Here is a 25,263-nt window from a genome sequence, read left to right as displayed (position 1 = left end):
GCAATTCATTTTCACTTATTTCATCATTCCTTCTAATACTTTTCTTTTCTTTCAATAAAGATTTTAATATTTATTCATTATATTTTTATTGCCATGGTAGAATGGTGAGTTTCTGTTTCCAATGTTTGGTTAGATCGGTTGATAGAGGAGGAGAGAGAAGGTCCAATGAGATGTGGAAGGAGGCAAGGAAGAAGATGAATTTTAGATATGGTGTTGAGAGTCTATGATAAGAATGTATTCATTACTTAATCTAGTGGTCAAATTTAACTTTTCCATGGTGGGAAACAACTCCCCTTTCCCATTTTAAATTCCACCCATTTTTTGGATTTTTGAGTTAGTTTAAATTTTGCGAATTAAATTGAACCTAATTTCTAACGTGAATTGCGATTTCTTCCCTCCTGTTTCTTTTCTTTCCTAAATTATCACTTTCAAAACCCTAATAAACCACAACCCCTTTCTTCCTCAATTTCCCTTCAAATTCCATCCACACTTGCCACGCCTTCCAAATTCATATCCTTTTCCTTCAAATCTTGTTAGATACGGATTCAACATTTTGATTTGGCTTTAAAAATCGTTCCCAATTATCACTATTTTCAATTTCAATAACTTTGTTCGTATGATTTCACCTTTATGTAAATTTTGGTAAAATCTTAACTACCTTAGCGTGAATCACTTCCTGCATTTGTGATGGAGGACAGTGATGCAGTTGATGATCAGAACTCAGGATGGTTCCAAGTCAAAAAGGTTATTTTTTTCTTCTTTTAATTTATTTTTTTGTAATTTTCAACTTGGTTGATACACTCTAATGTGAATTATCTTTGTAAATTTGTAAAGTTTCCTTTTTTGTTATTGGGGTGAAAAAATTGGTTTTTAGTGAATTGTCTGTAAATTTGATCCTGGTTAAAAGTGAGTTTGATTAAAATGATTTTATGTTTGGATAAATTTAGGTAAATGTGGGTTGAACAAAAAATTTGAGTGTAAATATCAATTTTAGAATCAAAAGATTCAATTTATAGATTCAAAGAAGAATCAATTATGGAGGCAAAATAAATTCTAATTAGAGAGCAACCAAACATGTTAAAGTCAATTTTACACCTCTATAATCAATTTTGGCTCTTACAAAAGTGGAACCAAACATAGTTAACTTGTAATTTGGTTGTAGCAAATGCTAATTTTTTCGTATCTTTTCCGCCTTTTGATATATAAACATAATATTCGAAGTCTCGCATTAAAGATTATTCCTTTCTGTTATTGATTGTTATACTAGTGTTACTTTACTTACACTCTCTAATGTTATTGTTTCTATGTTATCCAGAAGCATAGGAATGTTTCAAAATTCTCTTTGCAGAGTTGGATGGGAGGATTTACGGGGAAAAGTTCTTCTACATCTCAAGAAAAACAGCAGTCCATGAATAAAAAGGAAAATAATTCACATGGCAAGCAGAAAAATCGTGTTTCTAGGTCAGGGGAGAATTTTTTACAAAGCCCTGTCCCTGTGAGTGTTGCGAGTTCGCTTTCTGTGTCAAACGAAGAAGTGGGCACAAGCCATGTTGATGCAAGTGTGGTTAGACCAAAAATTGAAACTCAGAAGTCAGATCCGCTGGTTGGCACATATTCTCAAGGTAAACATGAAGAAGCTAATAAGTTACACCATACTGACAAGTCTGACGTAGCCCAGAAATCAAGATGGGGTGATTTGGAGGAGGAGTGCGTGGCACTGCCGCCACGTGAAAACATGATTGGAGTTGGAATCAAGTTTGGTAGTATTGGAGATGATAATTTGCTTAGCTGTAGAAAGCACGAAAATATTCCTGATCATGTTGATTCATATCACGCTCAAGAAAAAGGCTCGACTGCATCGTCTACTGGCGCAGAGACCGTTCCTGACCAGCACTCTTCGTTGAGATGTGAGGATGAAAAACTGGCAGAGAATAGTAAAGATGTTAAGAATATACCTCTGGAACATTCTATCATTCAAGTAGACAATGGGGAAAAAATTGGTCCAGAAGAAGATACATTATGTCGTGATAACAAAACTGAACAAGTAAATAAAGCAGCAACCGATTGTGGTATTAATAATGAACATTTGTCTGCCAATGATGCTTCGGTGGTTGCCCATCCAGTGCATAGCCTTATCAATGCGGCTAGTGATATTAAAATTTCAGAAATGCCAGAACAAAGTTGCAGTTTAACGGAAGCAGTTACTTCCTCACAATTGCCTGAAATTTTCAGTAATTCTACTTCTGTGGAAAAGGTTAGGGATCAACCTGACAGTAATGTAGAAAATATTGTTTCAGGATCACACAATATTGATGCTCTAGAAGGTGGTTCAAATGAAAGCAAAGAAAGGTTTAGACAAAGGCTTTGGTGCTTTCTATTTGAGAATCTGAATAGGTCTGTAGATGAACTGTATCTTCTTTGTGAACTAGAATGTGATTTGGAGCAGATGAAAGAGGCAATTCTTGTTCTTGAGGAGTCTGCATCTGATTTTAAAGAGCTAATTGCTAGAGTTGAGGAATTTGAAAAGGTTAAAAAGTCTTCTCAAGTAATTGACGGAGTTCCTCTCCTTTTGAAGAGTGAACATCGCAGGCCACACGCTCTCTCATGGGAGGTATGCTTGATCATGTATTGTTGCTATTAGCCTGCTTCCTTCCATTGTTCATGTTATATTGTGGTATCAATATACCACTATGTCCCTTTCATGGATTTTATGTATTGTACTTGACAGTGTGGACCTTGATAAAGGAAAAAGAACTTATTCGCTAATAGTGCATTTACCATTTTTTGAAATGCAATGTTTCCCTGTACTATACAGATGTATTAAACTAAAGAATTGATGAACTCTAAAGATGATTACACTTACTATTTTTGAATGTGAGGGTAATGCGCATGTGCATATCATCTGTATGATAATACTATGCACAGTTACAGTTTCCTTCTGTGCTTTGTTTTTCTGACTTCTTTGTTTGAATATGATATAACTTGAGACCGAAGTTTACTCATTTTTGCCGTATGTGGTGCATTTCAGAGGGATAATTTTTTTTGTGTAAACGAATACATAAACATACAGCCATGTATGAACGAATACATATTTGGAGTCTCTCTCTACTTGTATGGCATATTTGGAAACTTATTAACCTATCACTTTGAACTAGATATAATGGTCTTATCCACCACTGGGTATTATTTATTTTATAACTTATGCATGGTATGTCATTCCAACTGGATTCTCTTTACAATTTGCGTTATTATAAATGTTGTTGTAATTTATACTAACAGTGGATATAACTGCGATGACCTGTGATCTTTTCGTGCGTAATTTATGGTTTCCTGTAGGCCAGTGCTCTGACTTCACATATGAGATTATGAAAACATTGCCTATTAGAAATATGTACAATGAATTTCTTCTGCTAAATTTGTTCAGTTACTCTGGTTCTAGGTCCGGCGGATGACAACTTCACCGCATAGGGCAGATATACTATCTTCATCTCTCGAGGCTTTTAGGAAAATTCAACAGGAGCGTGCTAGCCTGCAATCAAGTAATAACACAGAAAATTCCACGACTAAATGTTTGACATCTGAATCTGTTGCCAATGTAAAAATATCTAGGGTCGGTGATGGAACACACAATGCCAAAGATCCAGTGACAAAGTCAAGAAAGCATATTTCATCTTCTGATGCTATCACAGTGCAAAGTGGATGCGACACACGAGAAAGCATATTAACATCAGAAGTTAATTTATCAAAATTAACTCCTTTGGAAAGTTCTTTTGCCACTACCAAGGGTAAAAGAGACCACCTTGGATCTGGAGCTGACAAGCTGCTTTATAAGAAAGATAAAGCACCTACAGAAGTTATTAATGAGAAGAACCCCAGGTCAACAGATAACCTTAAGAGGCAAATGCTGCTGTCTGAAAAGGACAAGGAAAAGAGGAGTACTGCACCAGGAAAGTCCTTGAATGCTTGGAAGGAGAAGAGGAACTGGGTGGACATACTTTCATCTCCATTTCGCGTTTCTTCCCGCATGTCACATTCACCGAGCCTGAGCAGGAAAAGTGCTGAGCGTGTACGTACGCTGCATGATAAACTAATGTCTCCTGAAAAAAAGAAGAAAACAACTTCCGATTTAAAAAAGGAAGCTGAAGAAAAGCATGCTAGGGCTATGAGAATCAGAAATGAGTTAGAGAATGAGAGAGTCCAGAAGCTTCAACGTACGTCTCAAAAATTAAATCGTGTCACTGAGTGGCATGCTGTTCGTCATATGAAGTTACGAGAGGGCATGTATGCCCGCCATCAACGGAGTGAATCTCGTCATGAAGCTTTTCTAGCTCAAGTGGCAAAGAGAGCTGGTGATGAAAGTAGCAAGGTAAATGAGATTCGATTTATTACTTCCTTAAATGATGAAAATAAAAAGTTGATATTGCGTCAGAAGCTTCATGAGTCAGAGTTGAGAAGAGCTGAAAAGCTTCAGGTGATAAAATCTAAGCAAAAGGAGGATCTGGCAAGGGAAGAAGCTGTTCTGGAACGCCGGAAACTCATCGAGGCTGAAAAGTTACAGCGTCTTGCTGAGATACAACGGAAAAAGGAGGAGGCTCAAGTTAGAAGGGAAGAAGAAAGAAAAGCATCAAGTGCCGCACGGGAGGCAAGAGCAATTGAACAGCTTCGAAGAAAGGAAGAAAGAGCCAAAGCACAACAAGAAGAGGCTGAACTTTTAGCACAAAAATTGGCAGAAAGACTTAATGAAAGTGAACAACGTCGCAAGATTTACCTGGAGCAAATTCGGGAAAGAGCAAATTTGAGGGACCAGTCATCCCCTTTGCCACGTCGATCATTAAATAAAGAGCAAGGTAGGTCTACACCAACAAACAGCAGCGATGATTCTCAAACAAACATTGCCTCTGGAATAGGTTCTAGTCTTGGAATTGGCAATATCTCATCACAACCCTCAGTAAAGAGAAGAATTAAGAAAATTCGACAAAGGCTTATGGCTTTAAAGTACGAGTTTGTTGAGCCCCCTCTTGGTGGTGAAAGTGCTGGCATTGGATTTAGAGTAGCAGTGGGTGCTGCTAGGGCAAAAGTTGGCCGGTGGCTTCAAGAACTTCAAAGACTTCGGCAAGCAAGAAAAGAAGGGGCCACAAGTATAGGGCTGATAATTTCTGAAATGATCAAGGTATTCTTCTTTCATTCACTGGAAATTATATCTCTCCTTTTATCTGGATTCAATGGACTATAAGTTTTAAATTGTTTCGAAGTTAAAACTTGAATTTTCATCCCTACACTTCAAATTAGGAATCTTGTGTAAATTCATATAGCACTTCTTGTAGTGCTCTTGTTTAGTGGGTGTTTACCAATTCTTGTTATTTTGTTGGTTTCTGGTTGCTCCTCAGCTATGCTATGGATGTTTCTCCTTGAAGCTTGTACATGCCTTTGTGTTGTTTAGTAAGAAATTATAGATCATTAATTATATGGACAACTGTCCCTCCAACTCTTTGTTTCTGAGTCTGACTACCAGATTCCAACTTCGTAGGACATATTTACAGTTTAAATGTGCATGTTGCCTCTTCATATTGTAAAGTTTAGGGATAATAATAATTTTTTTAAATTGTTTTAGTTAGTTTTGACATGTCAGTTTTACTTTTTATTATTTATAGTATTTGGAGGGTAAGGACCCAGAGTTACAAGCGTCTCGACAAGCTGGACTCCTTGATTTTATTGCTTCTGCCCTGCCTGCTTCTCACACATCCAAACCTGAAGCATGCCAAGTTACATTGCACCTGTTAAAACTTCTGAGAGTTGTACTATCTGCACCTGCAAATAGGAGTTATTTCATTTCACAGAATCTTCTGCCCCCAATCATCCCGATGCTTTCAGCAGCCCTTGAGAACTACATAAAGATCGCAGCATCTTTAAGTACTCCTGGCAATGTCAGTTTGCCCTCTACAAAAGCATCGGCAGAAAACTTTGAATCAATTTCTGAAATATTAATTAATTTTTTGTGGACTGTTACTGCTATTTTTGGTCATATAAGCTCAGAAGCAAGACAACTTCAGATGCGTGATGGTTTGCTGGAGCTATTGATTTCCTATCAAGTGATTCACCGGTTGAGAGATCTTTTTGCACTTCATGATAGGCCTCAGATGGAAGGGTCAGCATTTCCTGCCCCTATTGTCTTCAGCATACATCTTTTGATGGTTTTGACTTCCAGGCCTGGTAAATTGAGTTATATTGACTGGGAATCTTCCCCTGTGGCAACGGAGCAGGAAATTGGCAGTGAAGCGGCTAAGTTTGCAAATTCTGTACTCTCTGTAATGAAAAACTCCTGGGGAGATTACAATCCCTCATCGGTGGTCAATGGTGGCTCAGTTATGCATTTGCCTGATGTCCCTGAGGACAGACCACTGGATGAAATAAGTAAGGTGAATAGGGATGAAGAATCGTTTGCTATTGGCAAGGGCTGTGAGTCGGAGCATGATGCTTCTGTTAAATTGAATAACAATGATACGGAGAAGATTGCTAGTTCAGATGAATCCCAGAAAAACCAGAATGAGGATATTGCAACTTCTGTTATTTCTCAGAGAGATGAAAAACATACAGCACAAAAAAATGAAAAAGAATCGATTTTAGCTCAGCCAGTGGCATTCCTTCTTTCGGCTGTTTCCGAAACCGGACTTGTCAGTCTCCCTTCTCTTTTGACTGCTGTTCTTCTGCAGGCAAACAATAAATCATCCTCTGAACAGGTAAGTTATGTAGGATGCAAAATCATTTATACAAGTAATTATTTATGTCAAAAGTCTTCATTATGAATACTCATTAGATTTCTGATATTTCCATTATTCCTTTTTCATTTTCTACTGCATGCTTGTGCATATGTTATTGTTGTCAAAACTTTTTGCTCCTAAATGTTCCAGAAGATACTCTCTCCACTCCTGAATATTAGATCCCTGAGTATTTTTTTTCCCTTGTCTCTTTATACAAGACCTTCAAATTTCAACTGCATTAATTATTATTTTTTTACCAACATACTCCTAACTACGTTACATCTTTTTCTGCAACTAATAGTAAACACTACTATATTTAGGAATGGAGGTAGTAATTTATTTTTATAAATGTAGAGGATCCTAACTCAATTTAATACTACTATCAACTTTTTTAATTTCTGTGATTAAGTCAAAAGGGGTCTTATATTTAGGGATGAAGGTAGTAATTTACTACCATGATGACGTGGATTTAGGCCATGTGATAATTACTAATTTATAATTACTTATTATCCTTGTGTCTTCTGGTAACAAGTAATTATTTTTATTGAGTTATTTGAAGTTAAAGAATTTCATTTTCTTCTAGGCCTCCTTTATCCTGCCATCTAATTTTGAAGAGGTGGCAACTGGAGTATTGAAGGTGTTGAACAACGTGGCTCTTTTGGATCTTGCATTTTTGCAGCGAATGCTGGTAAGTTTGCCAATTCCGCTTATAATATAATCTATATTTAAAGAATCTGTATGTTAAGCTAAATAATGCTTAGATATTTAAGTTTGATTTGAATATTAGACTATATTTACTCTCTCTCTCCTGGTGCTGTTTATTGCTGATGTCTTCCTATGTTCCTTTTGATGTTTTGTTCATAGGCTATGCCAGATCTGAAAATGGAAATTTTCCATTTGATGGGCTTCCTTCTTTCTCATTGTGCTAGCAGGTGGAAATCTCCTAATGATCAGGTGAGTCACCGACTACTCAAAAATAATAAATTGTTGCTTACGAAAGACTTATCTCGGTCTTCGTGACCCTGACTTACCTAACTCTAGAACCTTCTAAAATGAAAAGTCTTTGACCCGTATATTTAGTGTTAGTGGATAGTGAACATAAGAAATGTTACTCATTTGTAAGCAAGGCGTTCCACGAAGCCCCTCAAACTTAAAAGGATTATATCATACCAAGCTCTAGATAGTTGATAAAATTACATTAATATGCCTTGTATTTTCTGAAATTACAACCACTTCCTTTGCTTAAAAGTTTCGCCTGATTAACTCATTTGTTTCTCCTTTTTTTTTCCCTTCTAATTTTTGGTACACGCCTCTTCTGTACACAAACAAGAGGATACATGTAATTTCGAAACCCCCTAATAAAATGTAATTTCCGAAACTAAAAGCATAAAATGAGAGGTCTGAATGATTTCATCTAACCTCATGGATGTCAACGTTTTCCAAACAAAAATAATAGTGGCAACTAGGGCTTTGCTTTTGAAGCATTTATAGTACGGGTTAACACCTTACATTAGCCTTCAGTTAATGCGGCATGTTGTACATAGCTAGTTAGTTTAATGCAACAATCTCATTGTTTTCAGGTTGGATTGCTTATGCTTGAATCACTATCCCTTCTTGGTCACTTTGCATTGTTTCATCCTGGAAATCAAGCTGTCCTTCGATGGGGAAAGAGTCCGACACCCACTATCCTCCACAAGGTCAAAATTTAAGAAATTTTGGTTTTTGTTAATCAATTTTGTTAAGATTATCTAATGCTCAGTTGTAAGAATATACAGGTATGCGATCTGCCATTCGTTTTCTTCAGTGACCCAGAGTTGATGCCATTATTGGCTGGCACATTAGTTGCTGCATGCTATGGGTGCGAGCAGAACAAGTTCATGGTTCAGCAAGAATTAAGTGTTGACATGCTACTTTCCTTGCTGAGATCTTGCAGAAATGCTGCACCTGCAACTCAGCTTAATTCAAACTTCGACAATATTCCAACAGATGAATCTATTGGGAGCAATCAATCAGGTATCCTAAAACACAACCGTTCCAATGGCAAAGGCACCAGGGCTTCCTTTGGAAAGAGTGGTGCTTTGGGAAATGGCACGAAAAGTAGCAGGACAAGAAGCCTGCGGGACAGCAAGGCAACTAAGAATTCAGACGAAGCGGTTCCAAAGTACAAACAATTTAGTTCAGAGACGTCACAATCAATGTTGCACTGTAGATTTCCTCACAGTTTCCTTGATAAAGTAGAGCAATTTTTTTCAGCTGATATTGCCAATGGGGTTGATGAAGACTGAGTTTAAGTTTTGTGAACTCATTTTGACACTCCAAGGATCTTCACATACGCCTATACATCAAATGAATATACATAAAGCTGACGAGGCTCTGAAGCCATTAACCTGTTCGAGTAATAATATAGTGATATACCGACAGATCGACTCTTAGTCATTTAATGCCAAAAAAATTCAACAGTTCGGGAAATACACGCCGTACGGGTTTAGCGTTTTTGTAATATATAAATAATAATGGGAAGGTGGCCAGTTAACTACCAAAAAATGGTACTGACAGAATATCAAAATGTAAAAGGTTGGTTAACATTTTCTTTTTGATAAAAAAATATATCTATTATATCTCTGTGGTTGATCCGATCCTCTTGGAAGAAAGAATGCTATTCTCTTTTTGTGTTATTTTTAGTCATATTTTTTGTACTTTCAAGTGAGCGAGCTACTGTCGATTTTGTAACAGTTTCAAAAGCAAAATCGTGGAACATATGCTTCATTTTCATAGGATTTATAATGCTTTTGAATACTGAGAATGACACTTGAATATAAATGTAACTCAATTCACGCATCTCTGCATTGCAACTCACTTTTTTTTTGAAAGAACAACTCACGTTTTTTTAAAATTCTTATAATTAACTCACGTATTAAATCTGAGAGATTAACCCTGATCCTGCTTCTTGTTAAAAGTCACCAAATCCAAAGTCACCCTAATGAAACTCATGACCCGGTAGTAGTAACTATACGTGTGTGTTATCGAATGATACATTAATTTTGGTCCTTTTATTTTACGAGATTATGTATACATACATACAGTGCATAATTCATATAGTTGTCAACATGCAAAGTTGTGGCACTTGTGAAATAACAACTCTGCAGTACTTTTCCAACTTGAGAATATTATCAACTGTGCAAAATTGGTTGGTGATATCAGAGTTACTTTATATCCACACAATTTAAGGAAAAACTCTATATCTGTAAAGACTAATAATAGTACATTCCAGTGAAATCATCTCATTCACCAAATCTCTACGACACAAAAGGAAACATTTAAAAACAAATGAAACAACGACATTAAGAATCCACGCTTAATAAATCCAAGCCACAAATAGACGCATTTTCAGAAACGTCAAAGCCTAGACTAGAGGACCAAAGTCACTTTCAGAACCACTTCAGTTCTTCCATTTTGTCCCATCCACAATTATCATTATATACAATAACACAAATATACAGGGTTGACACTAGTGATCAGTAACACTCAACAAACTGTGCTCACTTGTGAAGTTGTGGCCTCTCTAGGAGAATCAAGAGATATCACAGTCTCAAATGCACCAACCAGAGCCTTGACCTTGCTCTTCCTTAGTTGAGCAAGTTTGCTTGCAGTCTCTTCAATGACATTGTTATACAAACCTGGATTTTGTTTCTTCCCTTCAACATTTTGATGCCTCAGAACAACTTTCTCAGATCCTGATCTTGAACCATAAACCTTGCTTCTATCTACACCACCAACCTTTCTCACAAAACTTCTGTTTTTACCTCTTTCCATAGTTTGAGGTTTGAGATCAACTTTCTCAGTTTTTATATTTGCAGCATTTACCTCACCACCGTCAACTTCTTTATTGGAAATGATCCTTTTTCTTGTTCCATTTACATCTTTCCTGACCTCATCATCAAGCAGGCGTACCGGCTTGAATTTGAGTCTCCTTGGAATGTTGTTGCTTTGCGGCTGAATTTCAATAACCTTTCCTCTCCTAAAAGTTAACTTCCTAGATGGAATAACTTTATTTGCTGCCCCAACTATTGCGCTCATCTTTGGCCTGATTTTGTACCCTACCCTCACATTTTCACCTTGTTTACGTCCTGTCTTGTTGGGCCTAGAAGTAGTACCATTTTGTTTTCTGACAGAAGAGTTAGATGAGGAATCAAATGATAACGTTGATGATGGTCGTGAAACAGTACGCGCTTTATGCTGTATATTTGTCCTGAATCTGTTCATTGAGGATTGATGTGAGAGTGTTCCAGATACAGTTCCATGTCCAACGTGTTTAAGGCCCTTCCTTGAAGATGCAGACATCTCAGACTTGCCCGTTTTCTTACTAATACTCTTCAAGATTTTGTCTTTTGATGGTGAAGGTGAAGGTGGCTTAGTTGCATTACAAGCAGGAGTAGGTTCCTCAGATGAATTTTCTGAGATAGAATCAATGACATGCAAAATTTTCTCTGGTAAATTGTCATTGCTGGCCAGTTTAGGTTTGACTTCAGCATTCTCATGATTTTTCGGAGAAGACACTCTTTTCAATTTTTTGGCATTATCACTTAAGCTTGAAGGACTCTTGATGTTGTTTTTTGAAGACAAGAAAGAAATTGATGATAATGATTTACCCTTGCCTCCACTGGAAGATGTTATTTTCTGTTTGCTTCCAGAACTTGATGATAATGATTTATCCTTGCCTCCATTGCAAGATGTTATTTTCTGTTTGCTTCCAGAACTTGATGATAATGATTTATCCTTACCTCCACTGGAAGATGTTATTTTCTGTTTGCTTCCACTTGCAGTTTCTTTTATGCTGCTTGAACCAAAGGCACATTTGTTTTTCACCAAATCCCCTTCTGTTTGACTTTTGGAACGTTTCTTCACATGGAGAGAATATGGTTTAGAACTTGCTTGGACTATGTCACTGTTACTGTGTTCCATGGACACATTTGTTTCTTCAAAGGGTGTTTTTTCATTTGTTACTTCCTTGATGTCAACAATATAGTTGGGATCTGCATGTTTTGAAGCTAGAGGAGAAGCATTTGAACTTCTTCTTGATTTCTTTGTCCCTTCCAACGAAATTACAATTTCTCCTGAAACATTGGTTTTCCTTTCCCTCCTTTTCTGTGATGTACTCCATGGTTTTGTTTCAGTGGCATGCTGAATACCATATTTGCATAAATCATGGCAGGAACTCGCACGATCACGAAGATAACGTGAAAGAATCTTAGCCGGACCTTTTGTGATAGTTATTCCCTCGTTAGGATTTGCTTTCTTATCATCATATTCAGCCTCAATTTTCTCAGGCTCCACCTGGTTATCAGTAGGATTTGTTTTCTTATCATCATCATCTTCAGCCTCAATTTTCTCAGTCTCTACCTGGTGAACAATAATTTTCTCAGACTCCACCTGGTTAAGAGTAGGCGTTGCTTTCTTATCATCATCTTCTTCGGCCTCAATTTTCTCAGGCTCTATCTGGTTACCAGTAATTTTTTCAGACTCCACCAGGTTAACTGTAGGATTTGCTTTCTTACCATCGTCGTCGTCATCATCATCATCATCTTCAGCCTCAATTTTCTCAGGCTCTACCTGGTTAACAGTAATTTTCTCCGACTCCACCTGGTTAACTGTAGGATTTGCTTTCTTCTCATCATTTTCAGCCTCAATTTTCTCAGGCTCCGTCTCTGCCTGGTTAACGATAATTTTTTCATACTCCACCTGGTTTATAGTAGGATTTTTTTTCTTATCATCATCTTCAGCCTCAATTTTCTCAGACTCCACCTGGTAAACAATAATTTCCTCTGCCATCAATGATCAAGGATGAAGCAAAAATTTCAAAGACTCCTGCAACAGATAAGAATCCTTTCAGATATGTACAGCAAGGTGGAGGGGAGAACAAGAATGCTAATTAAAACAGCATGAAAAGTCTACAACATATTTTTTTTTTTGGAATCTAGTTCATTATAAAGGTGCAAAGATTCTAATTTCAACACATGAGTTAGATATATGTATGGGTAGGGATTAGAGAGGGAGGGTAAATCTAGGATTATCTTGACACATTGGTAGTAACACTACTTGTGCAGTGACATGAATGTGCTGGAATTTTGGTTTGAAATGTCCCAAAAATTTGAGCCAATCATTATCTCTTGATGGATCGGCTCAAATGCAAGTTTGAACCTTTCAAACTGAAATCTAAACATGCACGAAACATTTGGAAGATGAGAATTAAAAACCAGAACATAGCAAAAATTTCATCTCTATTCTCCCAAAAAAAATTGGTTCCTTTCATGGAGCACCACTTGCCAAATCTAAAAACTAGGTACATAATGAAAAAGACTAACATGAAGGGATACGAACCAGGTACCATGTAGAATAAATGAAAATGATTAAAATCTTTACAATGAGATGCATTTTTACCACCTAAAAAGACTGAGACGTGTGTAACGACTTCCTATCAACATACATTCTATTAGAAGAATAGGTGTAAAGAAAAATCTACAGTATGTTAGTCTAATAAGACAACCAGAATTAAGTAAAATTTGTGTGCTCTGAGGTTGAGTGGATATATGAAACAAAACATTAACCTTAAAACATATCTAATATTGGTAAATCTGTTAGAAAAGTACATAGGACTTAGAGAATCAATCAAACAGGACAATAGGACATAAGACTAATTATAATGTGAAAATTAAAGAGAAAAAAACGCTGCCATGTTCCATGATTCAATTCCATGACTAGGAGATCATTATCAATTAACTTTGATTTGAGATATAAAACAAATATTATTATCTAGGGTGCTAGAAAAAGCAGATCCATACATCAATAATTGATTCAGATTAATTTCTGACAAAAAAATTATCATAAGAACAATACAACAAAATTAATTTTATGACTGAAGAGACCTATTATAGGTATGATACGAGGACATGATCCGTTGACACGATCCTATGAACTTGAATATCAAAATCATCATGAGACATCCTTAATTAATATGGTGATGTTTGCAAACAAATAAAAGAAAACACATGCATGCATAATATTAATGAATATATACCTTGTTATATTCTTCAAGGAAAGAAAGAGAGTTGTGCAAGGATTGAAAGAGGCAAAGAGAGAAAAGAGGAGGAGGATGCAATAGAGGCAAAGAAAGGTTGGATTCAAACTCAAAAAAGGTGGTATTGTATTATTGTTTTGATGGGTTGAAGAGGTAACGTTTGAAAATAAAGAAACCAACCAAGCCAACCAATACGCGTTAAAATTTGTTGATAGAAAAGAAAAACTGAAAAAGAGAGTCCCACCACAAGGCACAGGCAGAGGGTCAAGGGTGATGAGGAAGGAATAACAGTCTGTCTGTTTGTCTGTCCCAAACTAACCACCCTAACCATGCAAGTATATCATTACAAATGGACCAGGGATAGGGTAGAAGGAACAATATGCATGTATGTCAACATATCCTTTATTCCATCTTATCATATTTTTCTTTCCCTACCACCTTTTTTTTACAACCTGTTCTACATGTGTATTTTTATAAACAAAATTGAGATATCGAAAAATTATCATTTAATTAAAGTAACATTAACTAACATTTATTTTTATGACATTGAGTAGATATGGGATGTGCATTTTTTTTTATAGATAAAATTGGGATATGTGTATAGTAACATATATTTCACTATTTCACTTAGATAAGATAAATTTATAAATGAAATAGTGAGAATAATATTTTTATACTATATTATCTTTATGGTATGTATTATTAGTTACGGGATCTTGCCATACTTCATGTACATCTACTGTTTCGAACACACTATCAGAAATGCTAAGAAGTACAACCTCCCAATCTTCGATTTTACCAACAGAGGTAAAAGGGATTTCTTCCGTTCCGTCTAAGGCGAACGACGATTCTGTCTCCAAGGGCTCCTCCCCCGGCCAAGTAAGGGCAGGCGCGGCGATTTCTTCTTCCTAGCGAGGGAATCTTTCCATCTGACCAATAAACAATCGAATACTCGCTTTGTAACACCCCGTTTTCCCAACATGTAAAATAATACATAATAATCAGAGTATTCAACTTAAACAGGATGTCACACTTCTTTAAAAAATAAATAGAATAAAATTACTATTTATTTAAACATCTTTTATCAATAATTCAAATTACATCGCAGTGGAAAAACATTTCATTATTCAACAAAAGGACACTACGGCCTCAACATAAACAACTTCTTAAAAATTCCCTTTCAAATGGTTCATCAACATAATTCATAAATATACGTAACAAATGGAAAACAATACAAATATTCCCATCCCGTTACGTATCAGAGCGACTCCTAAGACGACACGAGGAATCAACTCACATCAGCAGTTACTCCTGGTTATCTGCACATTACCCACGTAGAGGCAACATTCAAACAGAAGGGGTGAGATTTCACATTCAATAATAATAAGCATATAATTCTTTGAAAGAATTTAACAACACATAACAACATCTATTCATCATTAGTAAAACTAATTAACAATAATTTAAGTAAGAAAATTTATCAACACAATACAACAACATATCATCATCAACAATGGTTCACATAATTCCTCAATAACAACTTATTAATTATTTCGACAACTTGACGACACGACGACAACACCGACAACTCGACATCAACGACAACAACATCAACTTGACAATGCAACAATAACAATATCAACTTAACAATGCACTATGCATGTGGTACCAATCAGGGCATCAAGCCCCCAACTTTATATGAATGATTATACATTCCAGAGCATCAAGCCCTCAACTTTAATATGAATGATTATACATTCCAAAGCATCAAGCCCTCAACTTTAATGATTATGCATGAACTCAGCAACAAATGCAACAACAACCAACAACTTCAACGACATTGACAACAACTTACAACTTTAACGACATTGACGACAACAACGACAACGACTTCACATCATAATATCATAATCATCAATTATGAACAACATCATGTAACATCATATTCATCAACATATTCCTTCATCTAATACTTCATCAATCATGAACAACATCATATAACATCATATTCATCAACATATACATCCATATAATAATTCAGCAATCAAAGATATTCACGTCAAACCAAGTTAGATTCATCTTAACATAGGTTAAATACTCTTAAACACCTTAATTGAACTCATAATGCACAAGCTTTGAAGTTTGGAGACAATCCACAAGTTTTGGGTTGACTTAGAAATAGTTATGCGGAATTTTCATAAAATTTCACTAAGACCTCCTTGGAGTATTTTCATCATAACTCAAAAACCAAAAACCAGACTCAAGTCAAACCAAAGCCACTGGAAATCTAACACAATTATCTACAACTTTCATGTTTACACCAAAACCCAGTTCAGAGCGGAAAGGGGTGAAAAATAGTGAAATATGAAGGATTTGATTCACAAAAATCGTGTCACGATTTGAGAAATCGCGGCGCGTTTTTATGTCCAGAACCACTGAACTTTCTGCCAACAAAATTGTGACGCACCTGAAAAATCGTGACGCGTTTTGACAGCATCAGGTCTAGAAATATGCTTTTCAAAAAGTGCGTTTTTCACCACTTCACACGTAAAATTCAAACCGTTAATCGGATTTTGATGTCGTTTTCGCCTACACGATCCTGATACTTAACTCTATCATAATCTACAGAAATTTCAAGTCTCAACCATCCCAAAAATCATTTTCCAAAATCTCACATAAAATCACTTTTATTCAAAATCTCAATTTGATAGGAAACATTACCTAGGGCTACTCTACAACCTAAACATCAACTTTCACATTAATTCATCGAATTACTTACACTTTCAAGAATCAAATTGCAATTCAAACCCAAACTTCTTTTCAAAACCCTAACTTCTTTTCACAATTAAATTCAATCTAACCCTAATCTCTATAACATCAAAACTAACAACAACTACAAATGTTAAACCCTTTTTCAGAATTACATACTTATGATTAATGAAGGTTAGTCTAACCCTTTTTCTTAAAAACTCCCTTTCAAATGGTTCATCTACTTCTTAATATTTTTACTATATTATCTTTATGGTGTATGTATTGTTAGTTACATGATCTTGCCATACTTCATGTACATCCACTGTTTCGGACACACTCTATCAGAAGTACTCGGAAGTACAACCTCCAAATCTTCGATTTTACCAACAGAGGTAAAAGGGATTTCTCCCGTTCCGTCCAAGGCGAATGACGATTCTATCTCCAAGGGCTCCTCCCCCGGCCAAGTAAGGGCAGGTGCGGCGATTTCTTCTTCCTGGCGAGGGAATCTTTCCATATGACCAAGAAACAATCGAATACTCGCTTGCCGAACACAAAGCATTTCAACTGGTGAACCTGTCCAACTATGAAACAAAAATGCTCGAAGAAATAGCGAGCACGTCCCTACACGCGCTCGTCCAAATTCTCTTTAGTATTATAGCTACCCAAGGTAAACGGTTCCCGAATGCGAGGCGTTGCCACACGCCTCGAACAACTCGACTTCCCAGAAGCGAACTTCTCTTCTTTGACCGTTTACGAGCAGTAATCATGCCCGCCCTTAAGTCATCACTCTTCATCAAGAGCAACAACTTGAGGGGCTACTGTTCTGGACCGGCCAAAAGGAACTTTGACCCATTTACTTAGGCCCAATACAATTCAAAGCCCAAGCACCATGTTTGGCAACATTACTTGCGACACACCCCTTCTCCGCGAGAGGGTGCACGGAGCGAGCAAAGACTGGTTCAAACGAACTACAACGTCTCTCTGCACGTTCCCCAATAATCTCTCTGGCGGTTACACTTCCCACGATTTCGTAACCGCCAGAGCCTGGTGTGCCATTACAACGGATTTGCAACCCTCTACCTCTATATAAGGGAACTCATAACAGTCCCCAAGGTAGAATCTAACTCTTTCACTAAACCCTCACTCTCTGATTTCTACTTACTTGAGCGTCGAAGTGCCTGCAGGTACACACCCCCTTCCGTCCCAAGAAGCACTTTTGACGCACTCTACCACCACTCAAACCACCGCATTTAAAGTACCGGCAGTCATCTTCTAATCAGATACGATCATCTACATACATATGTATTTAATTTGTGCTTTTAAATAACATTTTAAAAGCACTTGCATGAGATTAGTAAAATACTTCATATACATCTACACATGTACTATCAGATATTAGTAAAATATTAAATTAAATAGCTTTTGTACAACTATCCAAATGTTAAATTCTCTTGAAATTATTTAGATTATGGTTCAATCAGTTCAACTATATTATTAAACAAAAGACTAATAAATAAATAAGTAAAAAAATTAATTAAAAAAGCTCAAATAAAAACAAAAACTAGGGTTCAACCGCAACTCTACTACCATTAAAATATTGTTTAAATGAGATTAAACAAACTCATGAATCGATAGGTACACAGTTCGATCGATTGAACCAATCCACTAATTGGTTAAGCTTTTAAAACACGACTTTTAAGTATTTTGTATTTACAAATTTAAAAATATTTATAAATATTTAAAATTAGAAAGAGATACTTGTTGAATCCGTTGGAAGGATAAATGACTTGTTTAATTTGTAAATACTTTTTTTAAGGATAATTTGTAAATATTATTTCCTTCAATCAACAATGAGTGATTCATTTCACGATACTTTTTAAGGATACTTTTTTTTAAGAATAATATTTTATTAAATTATACTTAGTACTAGCGTATTCATCCTTATTAAAAATGTAAAATGTCATCCCCATGAGTTTAGTTGAGTTGGTAGAGATATTACATATTATATACAGGGGTTAGAGTTCGAATCTGAGACACTCACCCCACTTCTTCATATTTAATTGTGTGAGCTCTAGCCAATAGGCTACTTGACAAAAAAAAAAAAGTAAAGTGAAAGATATAAACTTGAGAGTTATGCAAACAATCTTCGTATATTAATTATATGGCATAATTGGAAGAAAAAAAAAGTAATTAATATTATATTTCCTAAAAAAAACTAATATTATATTAAATTTTTAAAAATATCATCCATTTTAATATGTTTTTTTTACAGATGAGTCACTCATTATGAAATAAAGAAGAAACATTTAAAATCAATTTGCTTGTAACATTTTTCAAAAAAAAAATTTGCTTGTAACATCTCTAAACAAATGAGTGACATGACTATTAATCTTCCACCACCTTTACTTTCTCCAATTTTATCATTTAGTGGTCCACTCTTCTGTCTTCTTCATCAACCTTCCTATTATTTATTGATTTTCCAAGTTATTTACATTATTTTCTAAAAGAAAAAATATTGATATTATTAGTACTAACGAAAAGACGGGAGTAAATTAGAAACGATATATTTGTGAATTTTAAATGTAACAAACTCAAATTATATTTATCTTTTTCAATTACAATAATAATATAATAAATATAAAAAATTGGTTTAAATATGTCTTTAGTCCTTGCACTTTCATCAGATTTTGGCATTGGTCCTTACATTTTTTTTTGTTTGGAATTGGTCCCTGCACTTTGTAAAAATATTGGTATTGGTCCCTCTATTAACTTTCCGTTAAAAAAAAACACAAAACTATTGGTATTGGTCCCTGCACTTTGTAAAAATATTGATATTGGTGCCACGTGGCGTGAAATGATTGGGCCACGTGGCACTCCGTTGGTTTTGTGTTTTTTTTTTAACAGAGGGATCAATACCAATATTTTTACAAAGTGCAGGGACCAATGCCAAACAAAAAAAAGTGCAGGGACCAATGCCAAAATATGATGAAAGTACAGGGACCAATGACACATTTAAACCTAAATTTTTTTAATAACACCAACAATATAACTTTGTTATAAGAAAATTTATTTAACGGTATAATTTAAATAATAAAAAAGTCAACTCAAAATCCTTACCAAATGGGCTATATATATATATTGGATGAAATCAATATATGTCCCACCACTTTGTGGGGATTCAATTTTCAAAGTGAAGACTTACAATGATTTAAATCAATAAGAGAGTAAGTATTAGAGAGTCAGTTCAAAAGAGAATGTTGCTAGCATTACTCATATATCTATATAGTATATAATAGATATAAAATCAAATAAATTCGTATTGGAACATTTTTAAAGACAACTAGCGTAATAATTGAGCCAAAATTATAGCTTAATACTATTTGACTCTTTTTTTGACTGATGCAACACTATTTTGCTTGATATTGAAGAAAGCAATTTTCTTCTCATATTATTAACTAAAAAGTCACCTTTTTTCAATTCTAGACCAAAATTTGCCATAAACAAAATTTCACATTTTTTTTTTGTTGAGTTCACCGACGTCGAATTTCTCATGGACCAGCAAATTCATTCATGTAGTCTATACTTAAAGTTAGCTTTAGCTATTCAACCATTATGATAGAAAATCAACATTGTGTGATCATATCATGACCCTACCTAATGAGATAAAACTCAGTAGTAGTAGTTGCTACCATAGTATATGTTTTAAATAAACTGATTAGTATGATTTTTTTTTCCAGCTTTATTAAACGCACATTAACTAATGAATAAAAACGAATGTCACATTTCTCTTTAAGTATGACTGGCAAAAAGGAGTCATGACTGCACCTCCCATGGGCAAAGCTACTGAATTCAATTTCTAACAATCATACAAGAAGGAAAAAAGTTATTCCATCTCCTGCATGAGAGGATACGATGTATTCAATCCCAAGAAAAAACCAGGATATACATACAAATACAATAGAGTTCTTTTTCTATCCTCAGTTACTAATATTGTATATTAAGACATTTACAAATAATCCTATCCTTCATAAAAATCTCATCCAATGTCAATGAACATAGTCTTATAATTAGCTATATACTTAGCTCCAAATAAACTGAGGATTAGTGATGCGAAATCTCTGTCCCCTTCGCTTTTTACACGTCTTTCCCCAACTCATTAGGCCCTTTTTCTCAAATTCCAATTTAGTGATAGCAGTTAGCTGTTTCAAATTCAACAGCAAGTCTGTGTCTTCGGTGTTAGAAGCTGAAGCACACGATCTTCTCTTCCCCTTACTCAGTAGATTTCTACTTGCATTTCTCAGAGAACCTGTCTCGGACTGAGTACCAGTACTTACAAGGCTTCCAATGGTCTGAAGATCCTCAGTCACCTCATACCTTGACAAAGAAGCAATGCTTGGGAGGATTTCACTCTGAAAATCCTTTCGCCACCTTCCTCTATACGTCCGAACACTCTTCCTTGGCTGAGTTGGTGTTGAAGCTGATCCACCAATTTGTTCGGTTTGGCCCATACTCTTACAGCAGTGATCTGGGGCTTTTGTGTCCGTCAAATTTAAGGTCATGAACTCGAAGTAATCCATTTCACCAGACAGAAACTCCTCGAGATTGTTAACCTTACCATTGAAATCAGTTTCATTATCATTCTCTGGATGATACATAGTTGTGGAAACAATTCCAGCAAACCAGTGAAGAGGACTATTCACAAAAGATTTAGACGGTGAGCAAGGTGTCATTTGGATATCTTTCTGGGGTGCAAATCCTGATATGGAAATCAAAGCCTCTGCTGCATATCTGGTTTGCTCTTCTTGCACATGAAGATCCTCTTGTTCTGCAAATTGAAAGGGCGTCACAAGCTGGTTTTCATCTGATTCTCCTCTGGGTGGAGAGCATTCCTTGTTCTCTGGACTTGACGGTGCATGTAAATCAACATCAATAGCAATTGGCATATTCTCATCCTCTGTCATGCATGAATTTAGGTCGATAATACCTGCCAAAAGTTCACGCTTCTTCTCATTCTCAATCAAATGCTCACCTGCCGGAATCTGTTCCCCCAAGTCAGGCACATCAGCACAAGGTGACTTTACATCAGCTATGCAGTCTTTCTCAATATCTTCAATCCTTTGATTTTTGGGATGGTTTTGGAAGAGTTTGGTGGCAAAGTCGTGAAAATAATGCAGATCGGATGACATGCGAGGATTTCCATTGCTGTGAAATGCAAGAGTCTTCTCTGCACCTAAGTTGCTTTCCTCAATCTTCTTTAATTCCAAACCATGTGTAACTCCTGTTTCATAAGGATTTACAACAGCAGATTCAATTTGGGTTGAGAATTTACTTTCTTTAAGACAAGGCAACCCCATTGCTCCAAGCAAACCTTTACTTGTGGGACATTGAGTTTGTGTGGAGCTCGCACTGCTAGAAAATTTTCTCTCTGTCCAAGGACCTCGGTTAATTTGATGTGAGGAATGAAAACATGAAAGATCAACAAATTGCTCCATATTCTTACTTAATGAATCAACTGAAAAATATTGCTTTTCCGTATGAATACTTTTAGCAAAAGAATCCAACAAACCACCATTGTGTCCTGAAAAGCAAATGATAAATTATATAACCAAAGTTTAAACTGTCTGAACATGCAATATTTAGACAAATCTGAAAATAAAAAGAGTATCATAATCACTTTAAAACCATTACCTGAGAACTTCCATTCACATTTCTTCTCATTGTCTGGCCGTTGGTTATGTGAGCCTCCTTCAAGATCCTGTCTTTTGTTGATGGCATCATTGTGTAAGTTTTGAGATCCAAATATTGTTTTCATTGACAGATCATATAAACAATTGTTCATATGAAGTGAAGGGACCTCCTTATCAGAAGACTTTGTAGCTGCCTCTACTTCAAGCCTAAATGGTACATTTAAGTCGAGCTTAAATGATACATTTAAGTTGTCAGACCCCCTAGAACTATTTCCGCGTGGTTTGTCATGATTGTCGCACAAAACCTGAGAAACTCCATTTAAAGAATAAGCCGAATCCTGGAGCACTTCAGTAACCCTTACATTTTCTTCACCTTCATCACTATCAATGTACTCATCAGCAGGAAGTTCAAGATCCAATACTTTTTTACCGACTTTTCTGCACATGGACTCTAGTAGTTTATAATCTTTTAAAGGTTCTTCGGTTACAGTTGAAGCATGAGCAGGAAAAATTTGCTTGCTTTTTTCTTGGGCAAATGCCAGTGGCAACTGGATGCTTTCGGCAAATAAAACAGATGATTGAGAGGTTGACCAGGGCCGGTTTGGTGAGTAAAATGTCTTTTCTGCGTTTTTCGACAACAAAGCAGAACTAGACCATGATGGCTCCAACCTTACATTTTGTTTATGTAATTCACTCCTTTTAAATTCATCCATTAATTCCCTCTGTTTATGATAAACACGGTGGAGCTCACGAATCTGAAGACCAATGTACATTTCAGACATAAAAAACAAAAGAGTTTGATGAGTATTCAAGAATAATGGAGAGCCTAGTAAGTAACAACAAAAACAAATAAGGACCTAAGAATGGTAAAAAAAATGAATGATGATTAATTCTTAAAATCATTTTGTTTGGATGAATAAGGTTGTCTTTCCTTGCTATTTTATCCATAGTATAGCCAATGCTTTAATTTATATAACTATATTGCGACTCTTGCTGTTATACTTTTCCATAAATTCTTTCCACTTCATGATCATCAATCAGTGCCCTTATTATGCCACTCATTAGTATTTTCTTACATCTCAAAAAACATTTTTAATCTAATTTCAGATAAAGACTAGAATAAGAAGGCTTAAGTAAATTACACCATAAATCATACTATACATTTCAATAAAAATACAAAGATAAACAGAGGATAGTCTTATCCGAGAAAAGAAATAGTGAAGTTAACGTACTTGTTCCTTAAACATGGCTTCATGTTTGAGTATTGTCTGTTTTACAAGCTCCTGGTTGTAGCCTAAATGGGTACAAGGTGATGATAATTGGAAGGGACCCATGTTGTAGAAATCAGTCCTTAATTCATTATTAACATTAGATGATGAGGTCCATGTGCTACCTCCAGAGTCAAAGATGAGCTCCTTTGTTAAATAGTATTCTCTAAAATTGCCATTAGTTTGCACATTTGCACCTAACAATGCCATAAATGATAGTGTAGGAGGTTTCAATCAAACAAGGTATAGCATGGTACCCTCAATTTCAAAGGAAGGACACCCTGCATCCAAACCAAAAATGTTACTTTTTGTGTAAATTCAAATAAAAAAATTACTCCAAAAAGTGGCAAATCTATTTCATTTCAACTTTTAAGCTTTTCACTGCTAATAGCTGAAATAATTTTTCTTGGTAACTTATATGCATACCTTGAAAAATAGAATTACTAGGCTTAATTGGATTGTTCTTTTGTCCTGAAAACAAGATCAACATCATCCTACATAATCAAATTAACAAATAAAATTAGCAATTACGCATAAAATTTTTAAGTAAAACAAGAAGGTGAATTAAGAGGAAAAATGGATTTTGGAAAAGGATAATTATTAGCAAGAATACATATCCAAACAATCTTGTCACAAAATAGAGTATAAGGAATGCATATTATTTCATACCTAAAACAAAATTAATGATGTTCTTAGTTAAATACAGAATCAAAACACATCCATTAGGAAAATCAATCTAAAGGAGTACAAGCTAGTATTTAGCCTCAAAAATAAAGAAAATGATTTGGTAGTTAGATAAAAATCATTTGACGTATAAAAAACGCAACTAAACAAAACAAAAAATTGAAGTAGAGAAAGAAAGAAAGAAAAGTCGATATACATTAGAAACCAAAACCGTCGTTCTAGAGTGGTAACAAAGGAATCAAACCTCAACCACACACACAAAACTAGTACATTTAAGAGAGTAAAAAAATAACAGCAATTACAAGTATGAAGATTAGAAAAATGTTGGTGACATGAAGAACAAGGAATGATAATGAAACGCACCTGATGAAGAAGAAAAGGGAAGCTGACAGGCATTGGTAATACTTAGTAGTATAGCAAAGACTAAAGAGAAAGAAAAGTAGAAGAAGAAGAAGAAGAAGAAGAAGAAGAAGAAGAAGAAGAAAGTGAAAAATGTGGAATGAAAAAAGGAGAGAGCCAGAAGAGCACGGAAATCAAAAAGTGATTTTTTAGCTTGTGAGAAGAAAGAATGAAAAGCAGTTATAATGGGGATTTGGATCTGCAGTGATGGGCCATTCTCTCTGCTCTCAATGAAGATTTTGGGGAGAGAGAGAGAGAGAGAGAAATGAAATGAACAGAAACAAACGAAACTTAGATGAGAAGGGAAATAACCATTAATGTAGTCAACATCATCCATCATCTATATTTCTACTTTATTTATTTACTCTATATTATTATTTCCATGGGATTTTCTTTTACCACCATTACAATCACAAAATGTTACATTCTTTCTTGTTAAGTTAAGATTAAAAATGTTCAAAAGTGTAGCTTGATTGTTGGTTTCATAGAGGTTTGAATCTTAGATTAGTCAAATCATTCGACTATTTAACTAATAAAATTCGATATTAAAATTGCTAAAACGTATAAGTAACTTTATTCAAACTCCAGCTCCTACGATTGCTTGCGTGTGTGAGTTTCTAAATGATTATTGTTTTTTTTTT

The 25,263-nt window shown here is 35.4% G+C and overlaps 3 protein-coding genes across 4 annotated transcripts; 1 reads left to right on the top strand and 2 right to left on the bottom strand.

The window, feature by feature from the left end:
- The first annotated feature begins 345 nt into the window (after positions 1 to 345).
- On the top strand, positions 346 to 9,433 carry LOC25493860 (uncharacterized). Its single transcript, XM_013602497.3, has 8 exons — positions 346 to 744; positions 1,316 to 2,611; positions 3,440 to 5,170; positions 5,652 to 6,737; positions 7,342 to 7,446; positions 7,623 to 7,712; positions 8,339 to 8,455; positions 8,534 to 9,433. Exons 1-8 carry the CDS (start codon positions 688 to 690, stop codon positions 9,041 to 9,043), a joined length of 4,992 nt encoding a protein of 1,663 aa, XP_013457951.1. The 5' UTR covers positions 346 to 687; the 3' UTR covers positions 9,044 to 9,433.
- Positions 9,434 to 9,969: 536 nt separating this feature from the next.
- Positions 9,970 to 14,172, bottom strand: LOC25493859 (AT-rich interactive domain-containing protein 4B). Its single transcript, XM_013602496.3, has 2 exons — positions 13,834 to 14,172; positions 9,970 to 12,623 (listed from the first exon to the last, which is right to left on the bottom strand). The coding sequence occupies exon 2, from the start codon at positions 12,585 to 12,587 to the stop codon at positions 10,284 to 10,286; it is 2,304 nt and encodes a 767-aa protein (XP_013457950.1). The 5' UTR covers positions 12,588 to 12,623; positions 13,834 to 14,172; the 3' UTR covers positions 9,970 to 10,283.
- Positions 14,173 to 20,415: 6,243 nt separating this feature from the next.
- Positions 20,416 to 24,914, bottom strand: LOC25493857 (uncharacterized). Of its 2 annotated transcripts, XM_024782446.2 has the most exons (6): positions 24,587 to 24,914; positions 23,966 to 24,033; positions 23,504 to 23,820; positions 22,273 to 23,026; positions 22,085 to 22,162; positions 20,416 to 22,009 (listed from the first exon to the last, which is right to left on the bottom strand). In XM_024782446.2, exons 3-6 carry the CDS (start codon positions 23,747 to 23,749, stop codon positions 20,664 to 20,666), a joined length of 2,424 nt encoding a protein of 807 aa, XP_024638214.1. In that variant the 5' UTR covers positions 23,750 to 23,820; positions 23,966 to 24,033; positions 24,587 to 24,914; the 3' UTR covers positions 20,416 to 20,663. The 2 variants fall into 2 exon arrangements, with proteins under 2 accessions (XP_024638214.1, XP_013457948.1); XM_013602494.3 differs by having other exon boundaries at positions 20,416 to 22,162; positions 24,587 to 24,913.
- Positions 24,915 to 25,263: the final 349 nt, after the last annotated feature.

Source organism: Medicago truncatula, chromosome 4 (assembly GCF_003473485.1).
Source record: "Medicago truncatula cultivar Jemalong A17 chromosome 4, MtrunA17r5.0-ANR, whole genome shotgun sequence".
Lineage (NCBI taxonomy): Eukaryota > Viridiplantae > Streptophyta > Magnoliopsida > Fabales > Fabaceae > Medicago > Medicago truncatula.
The sequence above is the reverse complement of the archived record's forward strand: the minus strand, read 5'-3'. Positions and strand labels throughout refer to the sequence as shown.